The 11,495-nt window shown below is 38.0% G+C and overlaps 1 protein-coding gene across 1 annotated transcript; it reads right to left on the bottom strand.

Moving 5' to 3' along the window:
• Positions 1–8,885: 8,885 nt before the first annotated feature.
• LOC139608808 (stonustoxin subunit beta-like) lies at positions 8,886–10,492 on the bottom strand. The gene is made up of 5 exons (XM_071462890.1): positions 10,358–10,492; positions 10,118–10,150; positions 9,967–10,029; positions 9,725–9,867; positions 8,886–9,639 (listed from the first exon to the last, which is right to left on the bottom strand). Exons 1-5 carry the CDS (start codon positions 10,407–10,409, stop codon positions 9,211–9,213), a joined length of 720 nt encoding a protein of 239 aa, XP_071318991.1. The 5' UTR covers positions 10,410–10,492; the 3' UTR covers positions 8,886–9,210.
• Between the last annotated feature and the right edge of the window lie 1,003 nt (positions 10,493–11,495).

Raw genomic sequence — 11,495 nt, 5'->3', positions numbered from 1 at the left:
GCAGTGAAGAGTCTGACGAAACCCTCAAGGAGTTCAAGAAGAGAAGCACTCAGAGTGAGAGCGTGATAAGGTGAAGAGACAAGAGAATGAGGTGGCGCTGAAAGAGGTCTTATTCATTTATGATGAGATTAATGGACTGACTAAACCTGTTGAGCTCTAATATTCACTGGAGAAACACAGAATACACTGAGATGACCAACAACTGGCCCAATTTGTGACACTTTATCTGGCACCTTGTGGTGTCAACTAATCTTTCACTCATCCTCTCTTACGTCCACATTAAGAGCAGGATCAACATGTATTTGCAGATAAATTTTTGTGGTCCCTTTAAATACACATCACATGATGCTATTCTAGATGTGCTGGGATGGCTGTACAAGCAAATCCAAAAAATACAGACGCAGATAACTAAGTATTTGAGTGTTTACATGGAACTGTGTTATCAGATCAGACACTCAATGGATCTTAATAAACATTAATTTCACCCATTCTTTAATTAGGGAGTAAGTTAAACTGATGACCCATCTCGTGGAATGCATGTCACTGTGAAAATTGCATGCACATTTATTCAAAGATGTGCAAGAAACTGGGTGGGAGTGATGGAGGAAGTATTTAGAACTTTTTACAATTTGGTATTTGGTTTTTGGTGTTAGGGGAGAAGACATATAACTGACTAGTGGGGAGATCCATGTATTTAATCTCTTTGGTGAGACCAAATCTTTAATCTACAACCAAGTCCAGATACCCTTGAACTGAGAGCAGCTGGAGTTGGAGGAGGAAACAGCGAGATTGCCAAGGGTAAGATAAATACTGTACCAGAACCTCTAAAATGCGCTAACTAGCATATATTATTTCTTTAATCTGAACCACAGCTAGCATTACTGCCTTGCCAGTGTATGTCTCCAGCCATCAGTTCAGCAGCCGTTAATTAGCTTCTGAATTTTGGAGTTATATTTTGAGCAAAAAACGTGCTTTGTGAGGTCACAGTGGCCTTTGACCTTCGACCACCAAATTCTAATCAGTTCATCTTTGAGTCCAAGTGAATGTTTGTAACAGATCTCATGAAATTGCCTTCAGGCATTCCTAATTTATTATATTCACAAAAATGTGACATCACCATGACCTTGATCTTTGACCTTTTGCCTCCAAAATTTAATCAGGTCACCTGGAGTCCAAGTGAACTCTTGTATTAGATTTGAAGAAATTCCCTCAAGGCATTATTGAGATATCACATTCATGAGAATGGGACAGACAATCTGAAAACATAATGGTTGTGGTCACAGATGTCACCAGCATGGAGACATAGAAATGACAATTTACCCAATAAAATTCATGACTTTGTGGGATCCTATTTCTCAGCTGAATCTCTGCTGGTTGCCTAGCAACTGCTTTGGACGCAACCAGGCTAGCTGTTTCTGGTCTTTATAACAAGCTAAGCTAACCGTCTTGTGGATGTAGCCACTTATTCACCAAAGTGGTTTCGAGTGTTTCCTAAAATTTCAAAAACATTCCTTTTAATAAAAGTATCAAAGCAAAATACTCCATTACAAGAGTCCTGCACTCAAAATCAAATAAATAAAAGTAAATGTATTTGTTATGTGAATTAATGGCCCCTGTGATATTACCATTCTGGGATTATTGATGCAGTCATTTAGAAGTAAATATTGAGTACAATACATAGTGTTGGGTGATTAAATCAGTAAGAACCAGGGCTGCCAATCGATTAAAAATTTTTAATTGTGATTGATTGTCATGACTGTCCATAGTTAACTCATGATGAACCGCAAATTAATCGCACATTTTTTTGTCTGTTCTAAATGTACCTTAACAGGATATTTTTCAAGGTTTTAATACTCTTATCAACATGGGAGTGGATAAATATGCTTGCTTTATGCAAATGGATGTTTATTATTATTGCAACAATCCAAAACAATGATAAATACTGCCCAGAATATTCTCCAGAATAAACTCAAAGGGACTGCATGCAGGCTATGAAGCTGAACTTGCTGTTCAAAACATCCTTTTCTTTATTCATTTCTGCTGGAGAAGGTTTGTTTCTGCTTGCCATCCACAACGTTACTGCTGCGTCACTTCCTGATTTACCAAACTATAGGGGGAGGCCAAAGGTCATAATCACAGAATGCACGTGCGTCAATCACGCGTCAAAAAATCGGTGGCGTTAAAAGGAAGGAAGGAGGAAGCACTCAAGTGAAACACAAGTAGCTCAGTATTGTACTTGAGTAAAAGTACTCAGTTACACTCCACCGCTGCTGCTTGGAAATGGAGTCCGAATGCTTCTAAGATTCTATTTGTAGCACAAAGACTGCTGAAAGCTGGACTTGCTGTACATGGTCAGTTGGCCACTGGTCAATAACAGTCTACTTTTATATAACATTACCCTACGCAGCAGTGTCTGCCTCCTATCCCCTGGCATCTCATGGCAAAGATTCAAGTCTCAGGCATGTCTTCATAATCTGTCGTCATCTCCTCCTTCATTAATCAAAAATGTGCTTGCGTCAACAGCCAGAGCCTCTGTGGAGACAAGTCCCCTGCTGTTGGGGTCAAAGTGTGAATCTGTGAGACAGGGCAGGCATGTCAGTCTACAGGGACCACCCGACGAATGTATCTGTAGATGAAGTTGTTGAAATATCTCAGGATGAAAAGAGCAGTGATAGAAAGAGAAGTGGAAGTGGAATGGAAGTACATTCATCTCGACTAATGTATTTAAGCACATCATCTGAGATGTTTGTAATTTACTGTGGTATTTCTATCTCATACTTGACTACATTTCACAGGGAAATGTTGCACTCCATTACATCTATGTATTATTACAGCTGCTTCACAGCCGAAGGTTGATCAAGTTGTCAAATATAATGTATCATTACAGATTAAGCTGTCCAACAGTATATGAAGTATAGATGAACTGTGGCTATAACAGTGATATATTTTGCAGATGATACTTCCATATTTTTATTTAATCAAGATTTTGCATGTAAGACTTTTGACATGTATATTTACAGCGTGATATTGTTACATTTACTCAAGTAAAAGATCTGAATTATTCTTCCACTGCTGCAAGGATGTACTGCAAAATGTGAAATCTTGAATCTTTGGGAAATAAATTTAATTCACTTTCTTGTTGAGATTTATATGAGAAGATTGATATCACACCATGTCAGTGCATTAAGAACGGAGCTGGAGCAGAGCGGTGATGTGACGAATGGTAAACACATACATGAGAAGTAGGGAGAGTAATTTAAAATAACCCTGATACAGAAAATGGAATCACAAAAAAAAAGTTTAGTGTGTGGTAATGAGTGTCTGTGTGTGTATGTGTGTACACAACATGATGTGCGCATGAGTGTGTGTGGGTGAAGAAAGCGAGACAGATGGGGAAGGGCAGTGTTTATATCAAGTTTCTCACAGAGCATTTTGAGCAGTTTGAGCTCCTCAAAAAATATCAGAAATAGTGATGAGATAAAGATTCATCGGCAACATGAAAATAACTCTTCCCCAGTCGGCATCCTGTGTATCTAATGTGATTAGTCAGTGATTAGTCAAGAATCTGTGAAGATACAGTTTAATAGAGTGTCTGCATCGTACAAATTTAAATTGAATTTAACTGAAGATTTGTTTTGCATGGTAGGGATTCCAGCTGATGGAGTGTTTTCAAAAGAAATGCTGAAATGTCCATTTCAGGCCTGTAGCATTTAACAGCTATAAAAACTGACAAAAAACAAAGGAGGCACAGGTACAGTTTGCATGCTGTATTGGGGGCCTCAGGTTGCTCACTTACATTGCTTCTCATTAGTGCTGTTAAGTTTCTTCAATTTGTTATTGTGCCTTTTCTTCTTTTATATTTCACAAGGTTGATCTTGACAGGCTGGACAGGGTGTGGGCTATAGTGTGGACATTTTAAGTGACAGGTTTTGACGCTCAGATTTCTTCTTTTTAACGAGAGGATAGATCCCTTGTGTTCATTCCTCCAGCCCTCTAATCTGACTGTTCATATTCACGCCTGCCACAGCCAATTTTTAAAACAGACATTTTATCAAGTTTGCAGTTGATTCTTACGTCTCATAGTATCTTCCAGAAGTCTTGACTATGTGGTTGGTAGCAATGCAACACTGCAATAGATATTAGAAGTTTACCGTCTGCTTTCAAACCCACTCTGCTATCTGACAAGGGAATTTAATTGGAGGGAATATACAAACGCACAAATGTCGCTAACAGTAAACTTCAGAGATTGGAACAGAGATCATTTGCAGTTCTTGTTTTTCCTACAGAAAATGAAATCTTTTAAAATCTGCTTAAATCATGACCTTGTTTCTCCAGATCTTATTGCATTAGATGTGCATACTGCAGTTGTTGAGGGCAGCTTTGTGAGTAACCCCAGTATGCTTACGGCTCTGAAATAAATGAAAACTGAGGGAGTCATTTGCTGAAAGACAAACATCTTTTCTGACTCCTGACTGCTTCTGCACACTGGATGAACTTCAGAGCAGAGGGACCACAGTCTTATTTATTACCTCTGCAATTAGATGGCTTAATTTAAACATGAAATTCAATAGCAGTGCAATGCCTGTATTCTGCACAAGCTTGGTAATTTACACTAAAGAGTGACCAATTATTGCACTGTGGTGGGCAATATAGGTATACCAAGTTGATTTGTATATTATAGTATTGTATTTTTCTTTCTGACTGCTTTTATTGCATGTATTATTTGTTCATTGTTTGATTTAATTTGTAAATGTTTTCTGCAAACCATAACTCCCTTATGGCAAACAGTTTAGCTAGAATTAGTGAGCTATAATTATGTTATGTTTAAATTAGAAGTATCCATAAAATGTACACCCTTCCGTGACTAAACAGAGATTCCACCACATCTACATTTAATAAATTTTTAATTGGATTTTCTACTTAGAATGGGTTTTTATAAGTGATAACAATATTTTCATAGCACCAGATCAGACAGACATTCAGTCATCTGGGGGTTATGTTAAATTGTTGTAATGTGAAACAACACAGTGTTGTTCCAGTTTTTTTTCCATTGAGGTAACACCTGTTTTCATCCGACCTGTGTAGCTAGAGGATCATTTGTAAATTAGCATGGCTCATGGAAAAGTGTATGTACTCATTTTTGTTCCAATAAACAAATGCAATAATGAATAAATGAAATGTATTGTCAATCCTATAGTTTACACATAAAGTTAAAGCAATTCAAAGTCAGTGTAGAAAAAAAAAAGCACAGTAACTAGTTGTCTCCCTCTGTAGTTAATCCTAAATTAATGTATGACACCATGGCTCCATCTTGTGGAAATATTAAGGAAGTTCTATTAAATTCACTTAGAGAGAACTTCATTCAACAACTCTTCTTAAGATGTGCTCATCATGTTTTAAAAAAAGATTTTGGAGCATTTTAAATAAAAGACACAACACACATAGTGTAAAGACTGACCCTCTGATGAAAAATCAAGTTAACTTGAAATAAGCAGTCACCGCCATGACTGTGTGTTTCATCAAGCAATGACAGTCTCATAAAAACAGATTCAGACAGCCAGGGTTTCATGTGTGACATACCTTAGAAACCAATCCCATCAACTATAGGATATACACTAACACTGCGTCTGACTGACGCTAAACCATGTGGCTGATTCTCTCCAATGTTTCATCTAATGCTAACCGTCTTGATACATACTGCTCTTTCACTGGTGACTGAAACTTTGTCACCGCAGAGAGCAATTAGCTCTCATTAGCACCACCACTAACACTGTGTCAGCCACTGTCAGTTACATGCTAACAAATAACATAAATCAATAACTATGCTTTCCGTTCTGATACATCTTCTAGTCGCTGATTTTGCTGAGTCTGGGTCTGACTGAGGTTCAGATATGTGGCTGAGTCCCTCCCATGTTTCCTCTGGAAAACATCTTGATAGTCTCTGCTCTTTCACCTGTCAACCTAGTGCAAGCAGCAGTGGTGGTTGGGGCACAAGGCCCGATCCAGAACTTCAGGAAGTAAGTGTAGATGTGCTTCCAGCCTCTGTTTTCCAATTTTATGCCTCCGTATAGGCATGAACGTAATATCTCAGAATTACCTTGAGGTAACTTCTTCAAATCTGGCACAAACATTCATTTGGACTCAAGGATGAAATGATTGGAATTTAGGGATCATAGGTCAAAGTCACTGTGACCTCAAAATACGTTTTTGGCCATAACTGACAAATTCATGCACTAATTATGATGACATGATTTAACTCAAATGTCTGTAAGGATTTTTTTTTCACTTTTTATGCAGAGAAAACTAAATAGAATTTCATTTATTTTATTTTTTATTTATTATTAAATTATATCCACTGGAACATCTATATAATACAAATATAATGTATGCAATCATGGCACTGCAATGTAAATATTATTCATTTTTTACAGGTTGAGAAAAGAAAAGACAAAACCTTATATGCTATTTTTTTTGCAATTGCACAGCTCAGGTTATTTCTGTCCTATACTAAAGCCATAGCAAGAAACAGCCTCTAAAAAGAATCCATGTACTTTAAACATCTGCCCATTTTGTTGCTTTACAAGTGAAAAAATATTCAACAAGTATTACATAAGTATTATATAACAACGACATGACTCCAAGTTTATCATAAACTGTATACTGTACAGTACTCCCAGTGGCAGTTTTTGTACATTGATTGTAAACTACAGCAGCAACAGCACAGCAGCTTTAATGTCAACAACATGGCTCAATATCAGGAAAGAAATCAGCAAGACACAGATAGAGACAGAGGATGCAAGTCCATCCTCCTCCTCACTGAGTTGGAGATGAAGTATCCATGTCATATAAAGTTCCAGTATTGTACTTATCCCTGTGAAGGACCTTTTTTCCCAAGGAATTATCCAACTACTCTTACAAAAACACTTAAACAGGCTTCACAGTTCACTTCAGTGTGTTTTCCCTGAGAGTTATTTGAATAGAGGCTTCATACGCAGTTTTACTTCATGTTTGTTCACTTTGGGAAGGACGTAATGCCATCATTGACCACACAGATTAATCGACATTAAGCAACTGTTACAACCCAGGGTGCTGTTTCACTCATTTGGGTAAACTCAATTTAAACTAGTGAAGATAATGCCAGGAAATGAAATTCAAATAAATCTTCAGAGATCAAAGAAAATCATTAAGTTATTGAATCTTTACATGAAAATAAATGTGCGATTTTGGATCATCTGGGTTGCTGAGAAAAAGCATAATGCATTTTATATGGAACAAAAAACCTTGTTATACTGATGATATTCAATAGGTGGAGACAAAGACAATGTCTTCTGTGCCCAGGGGATGAGTGTGGCTCTCACCTCAACTAGCAGGCATCCAACTGCTAGAAACATGACTCCAGAGCCACAGTCATTAACTGTACATCAACAAAAAATAAATTTACATTTTGTTGGAGCTACAATATCAATCATGGGATTGGAGAAATACTTTGTATACAAATATTTTAACATGTCTCTCTGCTGTTTTGTTGTGAAATATTGAACAGGTTTAAAGCTTAAATTCACACATGAGCTTAACCTTTTATCACACTGTGTTATGCAGTCCTGTGACAAGGTCATACATGCACACAGTAGAGAAATCATGCCTGACTGTCATGATGAGAATCAAAATCATGTGTGTGGGCAGTTAATGTTGTCTTCCTCATCTGAAATTCTCTTTGTGTTTTGCAAATCTCTGGAGTGTACAATTGCTGTTATTGGTTGTTTTCAACACGCATATTGAAGACATCAGTGGTGGTGCTTGCTGCTGGCAAAATGTTAGCAAACATAACTTCACTGCACATCGTTAGAGACACTTTCAGGGTGCAATCATACTGAACGCTTCATTCTATTACAATGGGAAAGAATAGTTTGATGCCATTCTTATAAACTCAGTTAGCATGGAGTTTCATTCTGCATCATCTGTTTTACGTTTCATCGGTTCCTCTTCTACATCCATGCTCCCTCATTGGCCCTGTTTGTGTGTTCACATTGCGACCTTGTTTATTGCCTCCCAGGATCTACTTTCATGTCAGCAGGCTAATCCTCTGGGGCCCCTGCTCAGTGTTAACAGTAGAAGGTGAAGAATGAAAGATCCAGAGCAGCTGAAGGTATGGTACAGTTTGAATACTTACATGACATTGATGGATTAATGTTCCTATGCGACATGCCTGTATTTATAAATCATGACCTATTGGCTGCGGATAACACAAAGCAATGCAGCTCTGCAAGAAAAAAAAAAAAAAAAAAAATGGTGTCTTGTTTGTCCTGTCTTAAATATGTTCAACATGTAAACTGGCCTAGGTGTTGATCAACATGCAGCTTGTTCTATTTCTCCTGCAAGCTCGCCTCCTCTTAAATAATTATCTTACTAAAGGACAGACATAATGTTAAAAACTCTCAGAGCGATCACTTTTGATATATTTGGGATGTTGCATTTGCAGTCGCCAAGTTTCTCTGCACTGTGGAAGTCCTGAGGAGTACGCCGATGTTGAGGTACCCTTGATTTTAAGGTGCATGTGTTCATTTGTATGCATATTTATTTTAACATATTGCATTCATTTTTTCAAGTCCCATGGGCTACACTGAGCCATACATATTCTGACAGTTTGCAAATAAAAGTAGTTTTAATTTAAACATTAATGGATATCTGTTAGATAATTTCAGTTTCTATGTCTAATCTTTATAACCATAATCAACTATGTATATGATCACATGTCTTTTTCCAAGTTTAACTATTAATGAGAGCAATGCAGAACAGCTGACATCTTTACTTTGATTAACTTCTGTTGAAGGTTGTTAAACCTTTTTGACTCATGATGCAAACTTCAAAATGTATTTTCATTTAGATGAAGTCACACAGAGCAATGAATTTTATTTAATATAAAGTACACAATGCTACATTATATATACATATATAGCAATATATAAGTTTCCGTTTTGACAAAATAAACACATTGTGCTCACACAAACACTTAAACAAATACAATAGCAGCTCTCTGGTAAATATATATGTCAATACACAAAGATTTTCTATACATGATCTATGTATGTTTTTTCATTTTAAAATTTCCTCAAGTATCTGATACAAATCTTCAGTTATGGGCATGTTATGTAAATGAAGCTTGAATGGAAATGTAGGAAATGGAAAAGGAAAACACACACACACTGTACTTCACTCCTCTTTTTTAACAAATATGCATGATGACTTTTGTCCCACCCAGAAACCCGGCAACATTCTTCCCTTGAAGGAGCTCTTAATCTGCTGCAGCAGTCTGATCTCCTTGCTGCCGCCGCCCTCCTCTCCCTCCTTCACCTCTTCAACTGCATAAAAATTGATGATACCAGCTGGATGATCAAGGTACACCCCGATGGTGGTGCACTGGGGAATATCCCAGATTTCTGTGTTAATGCCATTGAACCACAACTGGTAGTGGGATCCACCCCACCCAAGACCCCAGGACTGTTCAGTCTCTCCAAGCCCGCAAGGTCCGTCGCTTCCCCTCCTCCCTGCCCCTTCATAGGTGACTCCTGCCACCACCCATCCTGAATATTTAACTTCCCAGTAAGCACGGAAGCCCAGAATGCCTTCTTTGCAAAGAACCTTGAAAAAAAAAGGGTTGAAAAATTTGTTGAACATAAGAAATAAAGTGTAACATCCAGATTTATGACTGCTATTTAAAATCTACCTGAGGTACATGCTCATATCTCTCTGGCCTGTCCAGGACGGGACAAGTGACATCATCAGTCATGCGTGACACCTTGGATCCGCCCTCTGTGATCCACAGCATCTTATTGGCTGTCTTGTCATCCAGGGAAAGGTCGATCCAGTCTGTGGCATGTGAAAAATATGCAGCTATAATGGTCAGAAAGAGACTGTATACAAATAATTTTTAGAAAATTTAGAAAAAAGTCAAATGACTGTTCTTACATTTTAGAAGATCAGCTCTGCATGTGGGCTCAGGGACGTTCGGCTCGTAGTCTGGGATGTTTTCTGAGCAATGACAAGAGAAACATTAAAGAGGGAAGCAGGTGAGGAATACTAGATGCTAATTTTCTCAAGGTCTATTTTAAAAACTTACCAATAGGAGAAGCTGCATCTTTGGGTTTTGTCCCTGTAAATATACAACAATATGACAGCTGGTTGTTCTGCACATTCTTTTGTTCAAAAAGAACATTGTTAAATTATTAGAAAAAGAAATATTAGAAAAGAAATCTAAAAAACTGAAATTACTGAAGAGTTTCTGATAACTGAACATCACTTTGTACACCTGGATAATTAGGGACTATAGGGAATTCTCTAAACCAGGGAATTCTCTCACCAGGTCTGCCGCCGGCTGGCATGATTCTCATACTGGGAGCACTGGTTGGCATCTTTATCGCTTCTTTCTCTGTTGAGGTTTCTTGAATGCTGGCGTCTGTCAGCGGCAGTCTGCTGCGATGATGCGAATGACTTCTTTATATACCCCCAGGAAAGACAGCATTAAAGGTTTTGGGGGCCCCTGGGGCTCCCTAAGAGAAACTTTGGTAAGGTATGTAGAGATAATGAGCTCACTAATGGGCGTGCCATGGAGCCTGCCAAACCAGGATATGCACGTCAGCGCCAACATCTGACCCGCTGACCCATATTTATCTGAGTGGTTCTGATTTTTTTTTTACAATTATCCTGTCATCTCTTTGTAATCACATATACATCTTGGAAACTGACACCTGCCCAGGAACATGGACATCCTGTACAGAATAGAGGGATTACGTAAGAGTGGAGGAACAGGACTTAAGTGCACTTTGAGACCTTTTAGAAATGGTGATGGAGAGAAATGAAACCCAGTTCAGTGGGGTTTCATTTGGAGTAGACTATGTCAATATTGAGCACTTGTAAAGAGGAGCATTTCAAGGTAAAGATGGCATCCTTTAGAAATAGTCTTAAGAGTATTCCTGATTTTCTCTCTTATGTCCTTTAATTGTTTTGTGGTGGATTTTTAATCCTTAACATCTCTGTTTAGATACTAAAGTGAGGGGTTGAAATGCTGTTATCACACCATGTGTTCTCTTAAGGTATCAGTACATTGTGATATACTGTCCCTGTGGGGTTTCCCTCAGCTTCTAGTAGTTAATTAGTCATTTAGTCATAAGCTACTCATAGTGGTTAGTGATTCACTGAATGGTCCCAAATAAGTGGTTTGAATCAAAATATCAAGTTATCAGCCAAGTACATTACAATGAAATCATAAATCATGAGTGAAGCAGAAATTCATTCAAGCATGTTTTGTGTTCTTCTACACCCTAATGCAAGATGTTCAGACATATAGACACACAGGTTAAAAACTGAAGTCCTGACCTTGAACATCCAGAGCAGTCACTGACTACAGTCTCAGTTCAGTCATTCGGCAGGGATTGCTTGTATGTCAGCAGCGGTTTAAAGCTCTGGTGTCTCTGGTTTGTGATGGAACTCAGACAGGT

Source organism: Trachinotus anak, unplaced genomic scaffold, assembly GCF_046630095.1.
Source record: "Trachinotus anak isolate AG129_WGS33_773 ecotype Australia unplaced genomic scaffold, CSIRO_AGI_Tana_v1 ptg000025l, whole genome shotgun sequence".
NCBI classification, from domain to species: Eukaryota; Metazoa; Chordata; class Actinopteri; order Carangiformes; family Carangidae; genus Trachinotus; species Trachinotus anak.
This window is presented reverse-complemented; position numbering and strand designations above follow the sequence as displayed.

Excerpts from the sequence above, each read along its gene's own strand:
- LOC139608808 (XM_071462890.1), bottom strand. The coding sequence starts at position 10,409 with ATGCCAACCAGTGCTCCCAGTATGAGAATCATGCCAGCCGGCGGCAGA. Across the intron at positions 10,030-10,117 it reads AGATGCAGCTTCTCCTATTG|AAAACATCCCAGACTACGAG; the intron begins GTAAGTTTTTAA and ends GTCATTGCTCAG. Across the intron at positions 9,868-9,966 it reads CAGAGCTGATCTTCTAAAAT|ACTGGATCGACCTTTCCCTG; the intron begins GTAAGAACAGTC and ends CACATGCCACAG.